The following is a 21,184-nucleotide window of genomic DNA, read 5'->3' as shown; positions in this document are numbered from 1 at the left end:
AGTTAACGTCAGCCATCACTCTGATGTCAGTGAGAACTCGTCAGTGCCTACTTCCTGAGTGAAGACGGAGGGCTGCCCAGCGTGTCCTGCACAGGACTGGGGCACAGGTGACCTGGAGTCCTTGCAGGGTGGTGCATTTAAGATAATCATTTTTGACAACTGGCAATAGTGGGTCTTAGACAAGGGATGTCTGTATCAACCAGTCGGGAACAGACAGAGATCTCAGCCTGGGGCAACACGGTGTTCTCGCCTTTGGGGATTTGGGGGAAAGAGACAGTTTGAAAAATCCTCCTGTTTACTAAGAAGACTATGAAGGTGCTATGGGCAGCAGCCCTTAAGAGTGAAATGGAAACGACACACTCGTGTAAGCAATTACACATACACACGCACGCACACACATACCCTGGATCTGCACATGTGATATGTACCCAGAACTTACTAAAGCAAAACTGATTTTGGCTTAGAGAGATTTGATTTTATGCTAAACAAATTTCATCAGGATTTTCATATGAAGAGTCTATTCCTCCCCAAATGTGCCCTGCTCGGCTGCATGCTAATGTGGTCAAATCCAATCTCTGAGTTCTCTGCAGGCCCCGTGACTGGGTTCTCAGGACTCGGCTCCTGGCTGCTGGCTGAGCCTGGGGGAAGCAGTTGCTGTCCTGAGTGGCTTCCGGGGACTGGGCTTCTCTCTTTGGAGCGCAGAGCATAAAGGAACAAAAACAAAGGGTCGGTGTCAGGCAGGAGACTGTGCCCATGAAGAACGAGGGCCAGAGAGACCCACGGGGTCCTGGAAACTTGGTCAGTGGCACAAAGAACCCCTTGCAGTCCCCCCATCAGTTTCCAGCAATTCACAGAAGCAATTCACCCATCATGCACTGAGTACTTATGGGGGCATTGGGTCCTTGGGCAGGCTACCATCCATCTTTGTCTCTAGAACGTCCAGGAAGCAGGGCACTGGGACTTAACAAATACACATACGAGACATCCAGTTAAATTGATAAACAATGAATACTTTTTAATGTAAGGCTGTCCCAGGTGAGCCCAGGCCCGTCCAGATAGAGACGTGGGCACGGCTCGAGCCTTGCTGGCACCCACAGTGGGTAAAACTATCTCCCGGAGGGTTGATTCAAATGCACACCCTGATCTTGCACTTTTGAAGACTGAACTGGAAAACCTGCTTTCCTCTCTGCAATTGGAGGCATGTCCATTGCACTGGGTTCTCTTCCCTGGCCTCTCAGCAGAGAGGGAGAGCCGAAAAAGGCCAGGGCAAGAATTACTGTGATTAATGGGTGGGAAAGCAGCATTTATTTGGAATGGTGAACGGAGCTGAGACCTTCCCAGGATGGGAGTGTGGGAGACCCGGGTTATCACAGTGATGGGGCTGGGGGTGGGGGCTGGTCTGACAGTTATTAAACAATTGTCATGGGGAGGAGCTTAACTGTGCAAGAGCTGGGCACGGCTACTGTCTCCAACTGAGCCAGTGAAAGTGAGCCGAACGCGGGGGTCTCTGTCCCCAGAGGCTAAGGAAGCCCCTCACTACCTGTCTTGAGACCTCTATCTTTTCCTGCTCCTTCTTTCTAGCTCCAGCCTGGCATGCCCTGTGCCTTCGCCAAGGCTGCCTCCTCTTCCTACAACATCCCGCTCTCCAGCTGGACAAGGCTAAGTCCTATCTGCCCTTCCAAGTTTTGCTCCAGGGCCACCTACTTCAGCCGGTGTTATGGGCTGACCTGTGTCTCACCAAAATCCCTATGCTGAAGTCCTGTTCCCCGGTACCTCCGAATGTGACAATTTGGGGAGATAACATCTTTAGAGAGGTAAGGTAAAATGAGGTCATTAGGATGGACCCTAATCCAACATGGCTGATATCTTTATGAGAAGAGATTAGCGTGCACGCACACATGTGCACACACACGTGCACACACACAAACACACACACAGATCCATGTGAGGACACAGGGAGAGACAGAGCCATCTACAAGCCACGGAGAGAGGCCTCGGGAGAAACCAACCTTGCTGACCTTGATCTTGAACTTCCAGGCTCCAGAACCGAAAAATCTTTGTGTTTAAGCTCCCCAGCCTATGGTACTTTGTTCTGGAAGCCTGAGCAGACTACTACAGCCACAATATCGCCTAGGTCCTCCCTAAGGCATGGGATGTCTCTTTTTTAGCCCTTCCACCCCTAGTCACATTTGTTTGCACAGATATCTTATCCCCAAGACTCCAACAAGACCTGACCCCCACCCTTCCCTTTTCCTAGTGATGTGGGCAAGCAAAAGGCAGCGTCCAGGAAATATTTGTCAAGTGAATGTGCCCAAGACAGCCTTTGGGCCAGCAGACCTTTCAGCCTTAGGTAAATGCTATGGATGGTGTTTGAAACATGACAGCACGCCCAGCCTTGATATTTATGACTTGCTTCTTGGCCTTCCTGGGGAGTGGCGCTCTCCACTCTTCAATTTATGGCCCTTCCGTGCAGCCCCAGACTGACGAGGGGATTGCAAATGGGGCGTCTGCTAAGAGGCATGCAGACAGTGCTGGAGGCGGTGCGATCCTTGGCCCTGGGGTCAGACACAGGCCCTTCTCACCCAGGGAGGGAGGCAGTGGACCTGAGAAGCACCTCGTCCTCTGTCTTGCCCTTTGCAAAGACCTCAAAGTTTACAGATAGCTCACTGTTTGCTAACCATCCCTCACTCACTATCTTTGACATAGCTGCGTACTACCTGTCCGTTCTGAAGATTTATCTTTAAATTGACTCACTGCCCCTGGAGGCCAGGCGACTCAGGCCATAAGACATCAAGTCCATTTTCTTGCCATTCCCAGCCCTGAGCTATGCTGAATGGGGACACTCATCAGGGCCTCTGCAGGGCTTGCAGAAATATGGAAAGGATTGTGTTCCCTGGAGGGAAAAATCTCAGGGAGGGGAGTTGCTAAGGAGATTTGCAACCCGTGCACCCACCCGGGTTTGATTTCACTGAAGAGGCAGGTGAATTGCCTTTCAAGGAGCTCTGGAAGTCTGGGGGTGGAGAGAAGGCATTGGAATCGGGTGATGCCTTCAGTGCCCAACAACAGGACTGAGAGTGACTGGTGCCTTGGAAGGCACTGGAATTCCTCAGAGGGGCTCAGCTGACTCCCTACCTGCCATCTTCTCAGATGGAGAGCACAAGTCACGCAGCAGCCCGAATTTTCCCAGGAGGAGCTCCAGCTCCAAATCAACATGTGGACAGGGGTCCTTGACCCTCATGAAAGGTCAGGCCCTGGGAAAAGCCTGCCAAGCCCAAGTCTTCTCTGGGGCACAGAGATAGGGTAGGCACACCTCGGCAGCATGCCTCTCCCTCACCCCCAGGCTGACTTCCCTATGCTTGCCAGAGGACTCACGTCCACGTCCATGTCCTGTCAGCCATGTTAGCCAGGCCTCCTGAGCATAGCCCCTCGTTCCCCACGAACCTTGTCTGGCGGGCAAGCCTGCAGGAAAGCCAGATTCCAGGGAGGGAGGCAGGAGGGCCTGAGAAACACTCTGAGGGCGGGCTGTGCTTCCCTGAGGCCTTCCTGCCTTTCTAGGTATGGGATGCGAACACCTGAGTGGAAAAGGGTGGTGATCTTACACTCACGAGCCCTCTTGCATTTTGAAAATGGTTGTTTTAATAAAATAAAGACAATCCAATATTTCCCATTAGCTTCCAGCAAGTGACCCAATTTTTTTCAGTGTAATAAGCCCTTTGGAAAGGTGAGTCTTGTGAGTTCGTGGGCAGCTTGTGAGTGAGTCACAGTTTCCAGATTGCTGCTCCCAGGCTCCCAGGTGCTCTTCTCCTTTTTATGGAGTGTGTCCTTGGGCAACCCAAGGCCAAAGTCGCATGGGCCATGGAGTGGCTCGGGGTGTGCAACTCTGATGGCCAGCAGCCCCTTCCTCAGGGGAGAGTCTTCTGTGCCCCAGGCACCACGACAGCCTCCCTTTGCTGGTGCTGCTGCCGCCACTCAGGGCACCTGCCGCTCACTCCACCTGACCTCCACTGTCTTTCTTCCTACCCTTCTGCAGACCAGCAGAATATTCTCCCCTTCTCATCGCCGACCAGGAGTTTGGTCTGGTTTCTTGGGAAGAGAAGGAACAGACAGCAGTGTTAGAGCCAAGCATGTGGGTCCCACTCATCCCAGCTGGCACTCAGGACGCTGCGACGTGGTGGGTTCGGTCCAGGACCCCGTGGGGCCTGCACCTGACCTCCACCTGAGGCAGGGGTGGGGGCTGGGAGAACTGGAGAATGCTTTGACACCGAAGAGGGGGGACTTCTGAGCTCTGAGGGTTGTGGCACCCCTCATGAGTATGGGGGGACTCCCCAAGATGCCCAGGCTCCTGGCAGCAGGGTGAGGCCCTGACTTTTCTCTCCAGCATCTCCAAGTGTGCCTTTTGTCCTGTGAAGAGACAGTCTGGCCCCCCTACAAATGAATGTCAAGTTTTCCAGCAGAGTTCGGGCTCCGGACTCTCCGGCCCCCTTTCCCATGTCCTACACTGGCCCACTTCATTTCAGCCTGGCTTCTGGAACACTGTGTGGTTCCCACCACCACAGACCCTGAGCCAGCAACTGCAGGGCAGTGAGGGAGGAAGGGAAGGGCCTCTCCAAGGCCCGCGGCCTCCGGAGACTCCACTCCCTAGTGTGCGCAATGGGTTGATGACAGAAAGGACCACTTACCTCCACTGGGTAATTATGAAGAATCAAATAATGTCTATCAAGTGTAGTGGCTGACACTTGGCTATTCTACACTGGCTTAGAGCTCTCAAAAGGCGCTTTTTTTTTTTTTAAATGTACGATACTCATCACACCAAATGTTAGCATCGGTAGCGGGCCTCAGGAAAACAGTGCCTCCCCAGCATGAAGTTACAAAGCTACACCCTTTTACATTTCTTTATGAATCCACGGGTATTTGAAAGAGAGAGAGAGCACGAACATGTGTGTGTTAAAAAACATTTCCTAGGGCCCTACGTGGGCTCCTCATTTGCCTCTTGTGCAAGGTGGGCCCTCCCTGGTGCCTACAGTAGTGAGGCGACTTTCCAGGGCCAGGCCACCTGAGCCCTGAGCTGCTGGAGGCCCGAAGGAGCCAGGCCTTGGTTACCTGGACACGGCTAGGGCTGTCACCGCAGGGCTGGTCTTGCTGGGCTTCCCTGTCAAAGCAAGGCTGACATCCAGCTCTCGACAGAGGGCAAGATTCTTCTCCCACCTGTGACCTGTGGGGATCGTGCGAGAGAACGATTAGGAAACCCATGCATGCACGTGGATGTCCACGGGCAGAGCCACAAACACATACACACATATTTATATTTGTGGTCAGCAACTTGTTAAATTGAGGGGAAAATATATTTAATCTTGGCCTGTGCCGTTGCAAAAAGGGCCGTCCCAATTTAATTTGCAGGCTGTGATAGTTACATGTGCTGACGGGCTGCGGTATCCATTGTGTACCAAATTGGATTTGTGTATTATTGCTTTCTAAATTGCATGCCTAGTTCAGCAAAATTGTTCATCAGTGTTTACTGGCTTTATGCTTAATAAGATGCCCCACAATACCTTGCTGCCAGGATGTAACGCAGCCCGTAATTGCCTAGTAAAAATAAATTACATAAAGTCGGCATTATCAACTTATCTAAATCCTCTCACGCCACAACCAATAATTAAATGCTGAGAACGTTTTTTCAAAAAATATAACTCAATGATTGTTACTTCACTCATTTTAATGACTGCATTTGGGGGCAGACAGTAATTCCTTCAACATGGAGGGCGAGATGGAGAGACATCAGCTGGGTACATCCCTGCGAAGTCACTCAGAGTCAGGGCAGGAACGACACAGCTGTCCCAGCTGTCCCAGGGTGGCCTCCTACGTGCGCGGAGAGGCCTGTGCACCGGGAAGTGCGTGCACATTTTGTGTGTGTGCAGAAGGCCACACTACAAGCCTTCCCGGAGCCCTTTGTGTGTTCTAGGTCGAGTCCAAGTCTACGAGGTGATTCCTAAAATACGTTGTGCTCTGACTGGGTTGGTCCTTGTTTCAAATGACAAATAAATGAATTCCGGGCCGAAATTAGATCATGTCTGTACACAAACGAGGCATCCTCAATATCTCCAAAGCTTTCTTGTCTTGCCCCTTAAGACATCTGAGGGATATAGCAACATGCACACCAACAGAACACAGGTACAAACATCCACGTGCCATGCCTGATTCTGTCACCTTCCAGCAAAACGGGTTTGAGCAATATTCGGAGAACAACGAGACCTCCACAGGCTGAGGTTTGTAAGCATGCAAATGGATTTTCTATTTCTACACTGTGGTCCAGCCTGATTTTCATGAATACATCCGTGCCCTCATGCCATTTCACCTGAATCCTCCCTTAAACTGTAATCACAACCCTGGCACTTGTTTTCTATTTGGCGGTGGTGACCTCAGACAGGTCGGGACAAACAGCAGGGGAAGGATGTGGACCCAGGCGTGATGGGGCTGCTGCCAGCCTGAAACAGTCTTGTGAGCTCCGTAATGTCATCGGCCAGTATATGAAGGGAGAAGGCTCTTACCAGCCTATAAAAATGATAAGAACATCCTGCATTTTGTTGAGCAGATTCTTGTCTATGTCTGTTATTTTTCATGTTAGGTACTTCCTGCACATCCTGACATGTCAGGGGCAGGGGAACTGAGGGACAGAGTAATTGTTGGGCACAGAACTAGGTCTAGAGCCCTGCCTCTTGCTTTTCATGTCACTTCCCATTTCTGTGGACCCCATTCCCAATGAGTACAATCCCAGCACAACTGTTGACCCTGAACAGAAACCCATGAATGCACTGGCACTTCCAGAACCAGTGGAAGGTCTTTGAGGTGCTCTTCATTCATCGGTCTTTCCATCCATCCAGCATTCTTGTTCAGACATCCATTTATCAACCTTTGCCTCATGGGACCTCCATAGCTTCAGAAATGGGCAGTGGAGCCAAGGACTGAACTGGCATCCTTTCGTGCAGGTGTACCACAGAATTGTTCATAATGAGGCTGGGGAATAGGATTCTATGCTAGCTCTCTTCCAACTGGGTGGGAGAAATAGGGGAGAAAGTCTGACCCCCGTTCTTCAAAGAAGTGTTGTGAGTTTTTTTAGAATGTACAAACCCCACACATCTTTCTTTTTACCCTGAGATGGGGTGATTCCTTGGAGTCCCAAAGGACCCTCAAGGTACTAGGAACAATGAAGTGAATGTGGTTGTAGATCCTTCTGAGGTCACTGCTTTGGGTCTGCCCACATTATTGACACGGGTGCCCAGATGGTGTTATTTTGAAGGAAGGGATTCTCAGTGTAGAGCCTGGGACCCAGTAAGGGCTGATCAGATGTCTGTGCATGTTTGTGTGAAGAAAGAACAATAAATGGATGATTAAATGAATCAGGAAGGTGTGGAGTATATTCTAGAAAGGAACTAACTGAAGATGGCTACTCTTTTTAGAAGGCAGCCCTTAGCACTCTAATAAATTCTCTCCCATGAATGATCATGGGTCTTGGGATACGAGTAAACCAGAACTCATGATGACAGGAGAAGTCACACTTCATGGTAATATGTTTCCTTTCATCATGGGCGGCACCAAGAAAAATGTCTCGGTTCTGGGCCAAAATCTTTGATGAAGACGGAGCTGAGAAAGAAGGCTGGCTGCGCTGGAGGAGGTGATGGTTGGGGGCTATTGGGACAGCTGTGGTGGAAGAGAAGGAGGTGATGGCTTTGCTGGTGATCTTTGTGCCTGTGATCAGGGGTGGTGCTATTGTTGATGATGCATGGCAGTATCTGCGGTTGAGGTTCGCCTGGCCGTCTGAAGTTGGTCTGAGGTTGCTTATGTCCGCTCTGGGGACAAAAGTGAGAATGATGGTAATCCTACGCTTCTGGGTAACTCTGGGAAAGCTCCTAGGCCTCTGTGCTTCAATTTCCTAATCCTTCATATGGGTGGCATAGTAAAATCTATCTCACGGGTTATCGTGACAAATTAGAGAATACATGGCAAGTACGCACGATGGAGACTGCTCAGGGTCAGCCCTCTCCCTGCAAGCTGAGCAGTGGTGGCCATGGTGGTGATGGTACCAGAGGCCATGATGGCAGAATAGAGAACAGATTTTCTTACGTCAGTCCCATCTGCCACAAACCAAAGAGGGTTCCAGAACAGTCGTTCTTTTACCTTGGTACACACCACACTCACCTGGGGACCTGTTAGACATGGAAATCTAGCAACCCCCAATCTTTTGCCAGGGCTTAAGGTAAAAACAGGACCCAGATCTACATTTTTAATAAGGCTCCTGGGAATTGCGGATGTAGAGGACCTCCAGACCCACTCTGAGGAACTTGCCATGGGGAGTTGGGTGGACGGAGCCAGGATCACCAGGGCAGGCCGGGGCGCTATGGAACCACTTCCTCTCTCCAGGCATATGGCAAGGCCCCTCCTGGCCCCTCCTTTTCCCTTTCTGCAGCCTGGCTGTCCAGGCAAGTAGGCATTTGGACCCAGGCCCTGGGCTGGGAAGTTTGGCATTGAGGAGTCATCAGACAGATGGAGAACATCAAACTAAGCTCTGTAAGGTTCTGAGGCTCAGAAGCCCCTGAAAACTGCCACGACTGTTCACATGTCCAGGGAGCATCCCAGAGCTTGCTGGTCCCTGCATGACGGGGCCAGGATGCAACGGGACTACTCCATGCTGCTTCACGTTCTGCCGGCAGCTTGCAGTAAACTGTGCTCTGTCCCCCCAACTTGACAACATCCAGAGAGATTCAATGGCTTCCCTGGACTCCGTAGGACTGAATGGAGCTATGGGAGGGGAGGGGGAAGTGAAGACTGCAAGGCGAAGGCCCCACACCCTTAGCAGGGCAGGTACCTCTTGGGCTCAGAGGTTGAGCTGAGGGATCCTCTGGTGCTACCAGCCCGGGAACAGATGTCTTCATGTCCTCAGTCTTCCAAATCTGTCCAGAAAAGAGAAAGGGCCAATGGCTGGGGAAATGATCCTGTCTGTGGCCTCAGGCCCATCCCATTCCCTCACATCCAACAGACCCTGAGGGAAGGGATGGGAATATGGTCCCCTTTCACTTCCAACACTAATGTATTCTTGGGGACAAAAAATTACTTAGGCTTCAGTAGAGCACCGTTGAAGCTTAGGTGGGTTTACTCTGCCCTCCTGTGACCATAGTGCCTCCGTCCTCAACCTCTCATCTGCAGGGATGAGACCCAGCAGCTAGTTTATTGTCATTTTACTTAGCTAATGCCCTTTCACCCTGCTGCCGCCATCCCTGGAGGCCTCCCTCACCACTTAGCAGCTAGGTCTCCCCATTCTCTGTGTCTGGCTCTTGGTCCCAAGCCCTTCTATTAAGGTCCTCATGCTGACTGCATATGGCTTCTCACTTGCTGAATCCAGATGTTATGTTGACAAAGGGCAAGGATCAGCCTACTCTTAATGATATTTTGAACTCCACACCAGGCCTAACCCAGCCCTGGGCCATTCCAGGAGCTCAATTGCCATGTTGGATGAATGAGTGCTATGTGCGTGAAAGTCTCTCACTCATGACATGGGGGCCCACAAAAAAAAAATGCACCTGCTGCTTGGCCAGCCTGGGCTCCTCTGACTGACCCACAGTGTGAGTCACCCCACCAAGCCCAGGCCTCCCTGACCTACTCATGTTCTGGCTAGCCCAGGATGCCCTGCTCTCTGCACAGACGATATACCCCTCCTAGCCCACAAATGGGGCTTCTCAAGGGACCCTCCTCAGCCTTGTCTCTCCCACCCACACACAGTGACCTCTCAGCCTGCTTGGCCTCTCCATATGCTGTAACTTTTCTTCATCCTTGGGACTCAGCTATACTGCCATCTCCTCTCATGTCTGTTAGAAATAAATCCATACTCCCTTTGGACCCTCACCACATATTGATTCAGCAAGTATTATCTCCATGATTATTCTGAGCCTTGGGGCATGGACACCCATGCAAAGCAAGGCCAAGTTTTAGCCATGATGGCACTCAGCAAGCTTTCATAAACATTTGAAGCAATCAATGGACATTTTCTTGAATACATTATGGCCTTCAATCAACATTTCCTTTAAACTGTGGAATTCAGTTGACAGTTTCTTAAGTGAGCCTCTGAATTATTCCTTATCTTTACTCATTCCTTCATCCCTCCTGTCAGTCTCAGAAAGCTTGCCTTGTTCTTCCCAGGCTAATCCTCACAATTCAATGTTTCTGTTTCATTCTCTTCCTGGTTTATTGATGCTTTCCCTCTCCATGGCTTTCCTCAGAGGGTCCATGGCACTCTTTGATTATCATGGTCATAGCATGCATTGCATACATGTATTTTCTGTTTGTATTCTCTTCTAGGATATGATCAGCTGGAGGATAATGGCCTATTATTAATTTCTGTGTTCCCTGTGGCTTGTATGATGAGTTTGGTACAGAGCCAGAGTTAGGGTGATGGACAGATAAAAAATATTTGGATGTATAGATGGATTCATGGGTAAATTGATAGGTATATGGAAGGATAGATCATTGTATAGGAGGAAAGGAATGGAGGAAGGAAGGAAAGGAGGAAGGGAGGGACGGAGAGAGGGAGGGAGGAGGGAGGGAAGGAAGGAAGGAATGGTAGAGAGATAAATAGTTGGGTAAGTAGGTAGATGTATTATTGGATGGATGGATGAAAGGATGGATTAATGGATGAATAGGTATAGAGATAAATAGTTGGATGGATTAGTGGGTGAACAGATGGGTGGATGATGGATGGGCAAGTGTGTGAATGGATCGCCCAAATATTTCTTTTCAGCACTGGGCTATGTTCTTACACATTTGACCATTCAGCTTTCACACCTTGTGCTGATAAATGTTTATTTCATTTCATGAGTATATGTGTGTATACAATTATATATATAATTCTATCTATCTTCTATCTATCTATCTATCTATCTATCTATCTATCTACGTTTTGCCTGGAGAGAGCCTTGCCTTTGCCCTCACTTGCCATGAAGACCTAGTCTGGCATACCATTTGGTCTCAAATGCAGCCTATAGATTTGGGCTCTTGGAGGAAGTGAGAACAAAGACCACTTTCTTGTATTCATTCTGCCTTCATTCTGCCTTCATTCTGCCCAAGACACACCTACCCGAACCATGCCGTCTTGACTTCCAGTGATGATGACATGGTTTGTGTCCCATACTGGCCCTTCCATCATGTAGCAGCAGGTTATGACTCCTTCAGGGCCCCAGGCCGTGGTGATGCTGGCCAGTGGCTGTCCGTTGACATTCCACAGAGACAAGTGGGCTCCCGCACAGGAGACAATGGTGCCCTGCAGCAATAAAAACTGATTTCACTCCATGCTGAGGTCACTGCCTGCCCATCTGCATTTGCTCAGCCAGAGTTTGCACATCCCAGCACCCTTAACCTGCTATCTTCTGAAGACTAACGAAGGTACTCCAAGACCTAAGACACCCACTTCTTATTAGATGGCTCATAGGTCTCTTGTGTTTTCACACAACTACAAATTCCTGGCTATTTCCATACTGCAGTCATGTGTTTGGATACTGCTTTCTCTGACACAAACTGGCTGACTTACCCTTTGGACTCCTTCCACAGCCTGGAGACTGCCTCTGGCTCTAGACATGGGGCCTAGACAGGGCAGGCAGGCCAGCCCTGTCCCCATGAAGAAGATTTGGATATCACTTGGTAGAGGGCAGAGTACAGAGGTTTGAATGATTGTATATGGCTCAAAGAATTGGTGATGTCTCTCTGAAGGGAATTTCTGAGGAGAAATGTCCCCATTGAATCTCCTGAAATGTTTATGTCTAGAGTTTTCTTCTCAAGTCCTTGTCAATATTATGGCCAATGGTATAGTGGTCACTGTCACTGAGGACTCATAAAACCAGCTGGAGCCATGCCTTTGAGTCTTGCCCTAACCACAGAAAGGACGTAGGGAACTCAGTGCCCTTCCATAGCCCCCTGGGCTCCATCATACCCCTTTCTGAATTGTCTGGCTCTGTTAGAGTCTGCTTGAGGCTGAGGACCATGTCTGATACATCTCTGCCAAGCACCCAACCCTGAGCCCAGTAGGCACTTAGTGAATTCAGTTGGCTCCAGGACAAGTTGAATTCAACAAGTTGTTGGTCATGATATGTCTCCTCTGAGATCTGAGGACATTATTCTTTATAATGCTCTCTCAGATCAGGGCTTGGTGCCTTTCCCAATGCATCCACCAATTTATCCATTCACTCACCATCCTCCCATCCAACCATCCATCCACCCTCCATCTGCCCACTTACCTATCCGCCCATTAATTCACCCAAATATCCATCCAGCCACATACCTATTCATCCATCCATCCATCCATCCATCCATCCATCCTCTGTTCTGCCCATGTAAGATTCATCCTAGATTCAAGTCTACCTGGAACACCATGTTTGGCTAAAGTTGGGACCAGGAGCCTTCTTCATTATCTCCCCCTCTTTCTATTATCCCCTTGCCACTCTATCCATGCCTTGGACTCCTAGGGTTTTCTGTGAGAAGATGCAGAGCCTTTGAATACTCACGGAACCCCATGCCCTATGATGAGGATTCCAGCCTGGGAGAAATTCCACACTGAGATTTAGATATATAGTTCTCTAACTCTTTCTGTTCTCTCTGTCTCGGTCTCTGTCTATCTGTCTGTGTCTCTCTGTTTCACTCAGACATAACACACACACACACACACACACACACACACACACACACGTTCCTGACAGGCTTATCTTTGGTAGCAGCTTGGAGGGACAAACAGAAGCACTTCCTGCCATGGAGACCAGAAGCACCTGATGAGTTAACACTGACTTAACATCAGCGAACTGAATTAGTCTGCCAAGCCCAGAAGATCTCTTACCAAAGCCAACTTCTTGCCCCAATTCCCTCATGCCTGTGCCAGAACAGACACCTCCCACCACTCTCACCACCCTGAGGGAGAAAAATAAAAAAGGAAAAAATAAAATCTAGAACCAGATGCTGCACATGTTGATGGCTCCACTCTGCCTGGGCAAAGAATACTCCACACATTTGGGACAACATTTCTCAACATTCTTGGGAGATCAGCCTCTCTTTGCTCCTGGGTTTTCTCTTGGGACACTGCACCATGCTTTCAGGCAGGCTCATAGACATTGAGAAAGTGAGGACTCACCGAGACGTCACTGATGGCAAGAGCAGAGATACCCTCCCGGTGGGCAGGCAGGCGGGCCACATGGGTGAGATGGTCTAGGTCCCACAGGATGCAAGTACAGTCTTGGGAGCCACTCACCAGGAGGCTGAAGGTGACTGATGCTGCCAGGCATGTGACAGCCTGTGTGTGTCCGTATAAGGCCTGGGGATAAGAAGGAGACCCACGGATTATGGGAGGGACCCTCAATCTAGGTACCTGGGGAGATTTCCTGCTTTCCCACTTACTGTTGGGCTCCAGATGAGGAAACAGAGATTCAGGGTGATTCCATGATTCCAAAGTCTGTGGTATGTGTGTGCATGTGTTTCCATGTGTGTGTTTGTACATGAGTCTCTGCTGGCCTCTCAGTTCCATCCATTTCTGGGAGTTGAGGCTCAGCCAGGGTGGATCTGCAGCCCTTTTATCATAACTGAAACAGGCCAGTAGCACCCTCACACGCTGTGAGCTCACCTACACTTGGCCTTGCGTGTTGAAGCTGCACGCACCACTAGTCACATGCAAGGACACTGATTTACCAAGTGTAGTGTCCCAACCAGGTGCATAAACATCAGCTAGAAATTCAAATGCAAATTCTTGGGCCCTATCCAAGACCGACTGAGTCAGAAACTCTGGGGGCGGGGCTGTGATGAAAACCATGGGTTTTCACAAGCTCTCCAGGAAATTTTCATGCACGCTCCAGTTTGAGCATTACCCCAGGAGAACCTCAGAAACAAACATGCCTCTGCCAACTAAAATGGAAGGGAGGCGGTGGGGCGGCTGTCAGGTCATCATGAAAAAAGATATGACTTTTCAAGTCTGATGGATCTGGGTTCATAGCCTGTCTGGCCACGTGGCAGCAGGTGACTCAGGGCCTTGGTCTTGGCCCTCAGGTTGGCCTGTGCTGGGTCTGGCCTGGTTCACAGATGGCTATGTATCCAGATATGGCCAGAGGCCTTGCTCCCCAGGGACATGGGCCGGAGGGGCTGGGGTGGCCTGGTGTTCCCAGGTCCACGGCCGCTGGCCACAGTGTGGTTTCCATCACAGTGGTCCCAGAAGCTGCCAGGTAAGCCTGATCTGAGAACTGCTGCATCCACACGGGCAGCTGTCTTCTGGAATGAGCCAGAGAAGTGCAGAGATGGCGTTCTGAAATGTGATTACCCTGGCTTACCTAGTGGTAAACCTCCACCCTCAGGACGGATGGCTGCTCACTCATTTGGGTCAATGAGTCTGAGCATCATTTTTCAAATCTGTCACTTTGCCTGGTCACAGCCAGGAAGAGTTCTGCCAGGGATTCCTGTTTGTTTTCGGTAGATCTTAATGTGGCACCAAGCAGATGGGGCTGGCAAGGTTCTGGACATGACCCACAGATGACTGGGGTCATCTCAGGAAACTGGAAGCTGTCCACACGAAGAGAAAAGCAGAGGATCTGACAGGAGCTCTGATGACTGAGTTCTGACCATAGGGGGACATGGTGACTCCAAAGAGTGCAAGCCAGGGGATGCTGGACTAAAGGCTGGGGATTGAGAGAGAGAAGCTCTGAGCCCAAGTGTCCCCATGTGCTGTCCATTAATGGAGCCAAGTCTACTGCTTTGCAAAGGGAGGCACTGGAGAGTGAGGGGGGCCAGTCTGCGTGCAGGCACTGACCACCCGTGTAAGGCTCATTGCCTCTCATCACGAGGCACTTAGCCACCCCATCTGGAAAGGCTTAGGACATCAGTGAAGGAGGACAGCAGATGTCAATGTGCTGTCTACTGGCTCTTTGTTGGGATGAGCACTGGGTGTTGTATGGAAACCAACTTGACAATAAATTATATTTTTAAATAAATAAATAAAATAAATAAGAATATAGTAGTCCCCTTTATCCATGGAGGACATGTTCCAAAACCCTCAGTAGATGCTTGAAACTGTGGGTAGTACCAAACCCTGTGTGTACTGTTTTTTTCCTGTACATACATAGCTATGAAAAAATTTAATTTATAAATTAGGCACAGTAACAGATTAAAAGCAATAACTAGTAATAAAATAGAACTGTTATAACAATGTACTGCAATAAAAGTTATGTGAGTGTGGCCTCTCTCTCTCAGAATGTGTTATTGGACGCTACTTGTCCTTCCTGTGATGACATGAGGTGAATGTCATAGGCACTGTGACGTGGCCTGAGGCTACTACTGACCTTCTGATGATGAGTCAGAAGGGGGATTATCTGGTTTCGGGCCATGGCTGACCACAGGTGACTGAGACCATGGCACGTGAAACCATGAATCAGGGGGTACTGTCACAGTACCTCTCTACGTGGCCAATTAAAATGACTTCATTGTCATCATGCCTAAGTAAAGCAGCAAAAAATAAATAAAATAAAATACAATAAAACACAATAAAATAAAATAAAATAAAATAAAATAAAATAAAATAAAATAAAACAAAAGCCTCTGGAAATAATTGCTCATGCTGGACACTTGTGGTGAGATGGGCACTCTTAATTAATTGCGGTGGCAATGTAAAGTTACAGAACCACTATCGAAAGCACTATGTCCCTGCTTGGTAGTTCTACTTCTTGAAATTTATTTTAAGGCAACAATTAATCAGAAGCAAACAGCAATCTATATAAGCTGTTGTCTGCAACATTATTTAAAATAGTTAAAATTTGGAAGTAATGTAATTGTCTAGTTTGAGGAGAAACGGTTTATTAAACCATGGCGCACTGACATAACAAAACAATTGAAATGTAATTTTATGGAAATGGAATAATACGGAACAATTGAAATGTAAATTACAGACTGTGGAGAAGCAGAAACAATTTGATAGGCTGGGTGGAAACAGAATAAACATATCTACACAATGATCAGAATGGTATAAATATGTATATCTGGGGATGGCAGTATGTGACAATGGAAACTTTTATAGAGATTATAGAGAATTATTCAACTTTGAAGTGAATTTGAAATTTGTCTTTAATGTTGTAATATCTTTAAAAAATGAAACACTTAAAAAAAACTGTGTATGAAACTATTTAATGATGTCTTTGCCGGCAAGTCAGGGACAGACCCCCTCACTGAGCAGCTGGTGGTCTGGGGGATCCCCAAGGCCATGTCAGCCACTACAGGTAAATGATAAAGGATTTTATTCTGCGTAGGAAATAAGAGCATGTGGGATTCCCCTTACCTTTTCCTCTTGATTTATAACTAGGAGAGGATGATGAATTACATTTTTATGCTGTCAATACAGGGCTTTTATATAGCACATCTTCATTTCGAAAAGGGACCTGGGAGCGGTAGCGGGAGGCCGCTTCCCCGACTCCCCAAGGCCGGCTCTGCAGTCAGGCTGGATCTAGGGCGTCCCTAAAGTGGTGCCTGGGATAAGGGAGCACTCCATAGAGTAATAATGTGCGGTCTCTTCACACAGGTCAGGAGTAAGAACGTAGCCCCCTGCCCGCAGTCCACGGAAGGAGAAGGAAACCTAGAACAGCGTGAAAAGGTGAAAAGGCAGGGCGCTCCGAGGCTGGCTTTGAGAGTCTGGGGAAGGCAGCCTGCACTTGGCCTGCACAGCTCCCTCAGCAGGTGCCACTGCTCCACAGGAGTAATCGGCCCCCTCAGCACTGACCCAGTCGTTCTTTACCTCTCGTCTACTGAGTGCCTACCTTGCACCACACGTGTGCTGCAGGGGGTGGTAGGGTGGTGAGGGGAGGGCTTGAAAAGCATCCAGAGAAACCGCGGAGCAGTTTCAGTGAAACATGTGCGGTTTAGGAAATCTGATCCGTGGTGAGTTTTGTATGATTAATTTTGGTGGTTGTCATCTTGGGTCTATATGGCTAACTACGAATACAGATGTAAAAATGAGCTGCATTTTAGAGTTGGAAGCGTACCCTCGTGGTATTCTGGGCAGGTTCCAGGATGCACAGGCAGGAAGCGTGGGTTTAGAGTTAGATCGACCCAGATTAAAACGCCAACTCGCTCTCTCTGAGCTTCAGTTTCCTTTCGTGGAAGTGGGAATAACAGTGCCAGATTCGCCAGACTAAAATGAATGTACAGAGTCTCAAGCAAACAGCGAGTACACTCTGCTTGTTACGAGAGCGGCGGTGATTCCTGAGGCGGGACTGGAAGGAGCCCACTGCCCCTGCCTGCTTCTGCTCTACTCCACTGCTGTTCTGAAATAGCCTTTCAATTTCCGGCTCCACGACGAGTCACTTGACTTCTTCGCACCTGTTTTTTCCACCGGTAAAGTAAGGAGAACAATAGCACCTAGTTTACAGTGTTGTTGAGAAGGTAAAAGGAGGCTCTCCGCACAAGTGCCCACGGCACATGATCAAAAATGTTCTCAAGTGCAAGGAAACTGCTTTCACTGGCTCTGATGCGTAAGAGGCATCTCTCATTGAGGGATGGGTCCCACGGGGCTACCTGCCCTGTGGGCTTGTCAAAACCACCGTGGGCATGGAACCGTGGCCTTCTAACAGCAAACAGCCATGTGCCGTCACCAGTGCCTCTCTGTGTTCTCGGCTCCTGAGGGAGGCAGGGCTTTTGGTGCGCAGGGAGTTAGATGGCGCTAGGGCACTATACCTGCCTGAGGCACCACACATGCCCCAGGCACGATCTCCACCTGAGGCACCATCCCCGCCTGAGGTAAAATCCCCACCTGAGGTATCGTACCTGCTTGAGGTGCAGGCCTTTCGGGCGGCCTCTGGCTATGCTGAGCTCCCATACACAGACCACCGCACTGGCCCCAGAGGTGATGATCGTTGTAGGGGCTGGGCATACGGTACACAGGCAGCGGCCCCAGGCAGCCAAGTTCTCGAATGTCGTCAGGATCTATGGGAGACAAGTGGGGTGAGCACTGGCGCCCCAGCCAGCACAGGGCCGAGAGCCCGGACAGGGTGACAGAGGGACAAGGGCAGGTCTGGGTGCTGCTGGCCTGCTTGTGTGCCATGGGAACTGCAGGACATGTCATGTGTTCCGGAGGCTGGCACTGGTGACCCAATCCAGGCAATCCAAGCCTGTCCCCAGGGAGCTCATACTCTAGTGAGTGGGGAGACACAAGCGAGCAGGGAGTTAGGGAGACGTTGTAAACACCTGGCTGCCCCATGAAGTGGTAGGGAAGGCTGGGGGTGACAAGGGAGAGCTCGGTGGGCAGGGAGTTCATGTCATGTGATCGGTGGGTGGGATGTAGGGTGGGAGGGAAGTTGGGCTAGGAAAGGAGGCTGGAGGTGGCCAGGGCCACAGCAAGATGTGAAGTAACTTTGTGGCCTGAGTCAAGGGCGGATGAAGGGCAACCAGACGGCTCGCTTCTGGCGCTGGCTCAATGCTCAGTGAGTGTCCTCGGAGTCTGAGCCGTGAGCAAATGCCAGGGGAACCCCAAGACTCCACACCCAGACTGAGAGTCTGAGTGGCCTCCACGCAGCCAAGTGACCGGCTGGTGGCAGAGACTGCTGTGAAGTGACAACGTGCACTGTGAACTTGTAAGCTCCGCTCCTTAGAATATGGGTTGGAGGCTTGGCCCACCAGGGCCCTCAGCCGGGCCGCACAAGCCGTCTCCCTCTCAGGCAGGGGGCACAGGCACAAGGAGGAAGTGGGGCAGCTGTGCCTGCTTTGGACTCGCCCTCTGACTGCTTCTGCCTCAACGGTGACCACCCTGCGCCCCACCTGCCCGCGTGCCCCATGCCTGCACCCCATACCCGCCCACCTTGTCAGAGCCATAGTTCCCCAGGCAGCAGCTGAAGTCATCAAAGCCCCAGCTGAAGGTCCTGTTCCAGAGCGGAGGCAGCAGCATCTTGTTCTTTTCCACAGCCAGGATGGTCTTCTCGGTAGGGACGATGTGGCCAATGGCTCCTTTGGGGGATTCTGAGCCTAGAGAGAAAAGGTACATATCTACCCCCCAGTTAGTATGGTGGAGCTTACCCGCCAAGAGGCAACACCCCCTTTCTCTGTGCCCAGGGAGGAGCCATGGGCAGGTGACCTGGACTTGGCAAAGCACAAGCCTGGGCAGTAGCCACTTGCTCGTCAAGGCACCTCACTCCAGGGCCTCACTCCAGGGGCTGTGTTAGACCCTGGCCCCGAGCTGGGTCCCCTGGCCCTGGGTTCCTCCCCTGTTTTAGCACATACGTTAAGCTTGCACGTGGCCACAGGTTTTCAGTGTCTCTAAAGGGCTGATATCAGGGGAGGAGTGGCTGAGGCTGTCGGTGCAGGTGGCACAAAGCCACAGGAGCCTTGGGGGGCTCTGCCCTTCCTGTCCCTCCCGGACACCTTATCTGGTAGGAATGGGTGTGCCACAGGCACTGTTCTTGGAGTTGAAGGAAAAAAAGGACACACCAAAAACCCCCAACAAACCTGGCCTTGTACTCCTTATAGAACTCCAGAATGTTGCCCTTTGTCTTGGGATTTCCCAAAAGCAGTGCATGCCTCAGATGGCCCAGACATCAGACTTCACCCACAGTTTCCCTAAGAAGCAGCAGGGCTGGAACTCACACTGGGCTGTGTGTCCCAGGTCAGCTGCTCCTGGCTAGTGGCTGCAGGCCCGTGTGGGTGCTTAGGAGCAACGGTGACTGTGGGTACTAAGGAACAGAGGCTGCAACCCTCCCTCCCCTCGGGAAATCTGGCTTTGGAGGTGAGGAGGGGTGTATGTGTGTGTGTGTGCAGGAAAGAGAGAGAAAGAAAAAGAAAGAGGTGTGTGTGTATGTGCGCACACACATATATGAAAGAAGGAGGGGAATGTGTGTCTTAGATAGACAGGCAGACAGGTGAGTCTGTCAGGATCTAACAGAGGTGCTTCCGGACACTTCCAGGGCACAGGCCTCCCCAGATTCCTGCTGTGACTAGAGACACAGCCATCCAAAGTCAGACCCCAAGACCCTGAAGGGTCTGTGCCCCTGAGTCTCCAAAGGAACACCAGTCACTAAAGGGACATCTGTGGGACAGGGCGCCAAACAGAGCTGACCAGGTGGTTACCTTTGACTGTGACCTGGGAGGGCCGCAGTGACTGCAGATTGTAGAAAAAGGGCTGTGGGTGGCTGGGGAGGCTCGCAGGTATGACGGCATCCTTTCCGGGTGAAGCCTTCCCTGCAGCGGTCCTGGCTGGGTGGGGTTTCGTAAAGAGCTGGAGAGGCAAGGGGACAGACGTACACCGCACAAGTCATTAGGGACAGACGGCCGGAGGAGTCCTCCCCAGTCAAGCCACAGCGGTACCTCCGCTCTGAGTGCTGCCTGAGCTGGGCTCGCTTCTGACTGAGATAAACAAAAACAGAACTATCTGGTTCAGCCCTCGGATGTTGTCGATGAGGGGCTTGGGCTCAGAGAGGGCCCACTGCTTTCTCCAGGTCATGGTGTGTGACTAGCAGAATTAGCCTTCCTGGCTGCCCAACTGTCATCTTCTCCACGCTGCTTGGGAAAAGGATGACCTCACTGAGGAGCCTTTGGTCCCTGGCAGAGCTGCCTCTCAAATCATGGGTCAGAATGACCCTCTTCTCTCTCTAGATCACATGTCTCTCTTCATTTGCTTGAGCTATTTCTCACATTTTTTCCCCCTTCCTTTACAAACTCTGCAGGCACGTCCATCTGGGCATCAAGACAGAATTCTTTAATAGCATCCATTCAAACGTTCCAAAGAGCACAGGCAAACCCCATTAGTGGCCTTTCTTATTTTCACTTTTCTTAGATCTCTGCTGTCAAAGTGTCCCCAATGCCAAACTTTTTGCATAACCAGGCAAAATATGAAGCCCAAGGCCGTGCTGCTTGGCAGAATCTTGCTGCTGCCACAGAGGGCAGCTGAGGCCAGCTCCGGCTCTCCCCCCTCCCCCCTTCCCAACTAGGCTGTTTTTTTTCCAGCCATCAGGCCCATTCTTCTGCTCCCTGATGGAAACATCCGCTGGGTACCATGATGGAGGTGTGACGGTTGGCCGCAGGTGGGCACACGGGTAGAAGTGAGGTTCAGCAGGCAGCTGGGAGGGGTCTCACAGCAGCCTAGGCTCAGTTACAGCCTTTAATCAAATACTGGACTACCTAGTAAAGCTGGGTGGGTGATCAA

The 21,184-nt window shown here is 50.4% G+C and overlaps 1 protein-coding gene across 7 annotated transcripts in view; it reads right to left on the bottom strand.

Moving 5' to 3' along the window:
• Positions 1-3,613: 3,613 nt before the first annotated feature.
• The window catches only part of WDFY4 (WDFY family member 4), a 293,352-nt gene continuing 275,781 nt past the window's right edge, over positions 3,614-21,184 (bottom strand). For 5 of the 7 annotated variants that reach the window (XM_047073085.1, XM_047073084.1, XM_047073088.1 and 2 more), the window contains 8 exons: positions 20,110-20,257; positions 18,848-19,032; positions 17,818-17,976; positions 13,160-13,339; positions 11,123-11,305; positions 8,861-8,945; positions 5,101-5,212; positions 3,614-4,083 (listed from right to left, as the gene is read on the bottom strand). In XM_047073085.1, coding sequence (XP_046929041.1) covers positions 4,017-4,083; positions 5,101-5,212; positions 8,861-8,945; positions 11,123-11,305; positions 13,160-13,339; positions 17,818-17,976; positions 18,848-19,032; positions 20,110-20,257 — 1,119 coding nt within the window. In that variant the 3' untranslated portion in view covers positions 3,614-4,016. The other 2 variants (XM_047073089.1, XM_047073090.1) reach the window with 2 other exon arrangements.

Source organism: Lynx rufus, unplaced genomic scaffold (assembly GCF_022079265.1).
Source record: "Lynx rufus isolate CCGP_SWC_20201006 ecotype Redwood Valley unplaced genomic scaffold, mLynRuf1.p SCAF_11, whole genome shotgun sequence".
Lineage (NCBI taxonomy): Eukaryota > Metazoa > Chordata > Mammalia > Carnivora > Felidae > Lynx > Lynx rufus.
The sequence above is the reverse complement of the archived record's forward strand: the minus strand, read 5'-3'. Positions and strand labels throughout refer to the sequence as shown.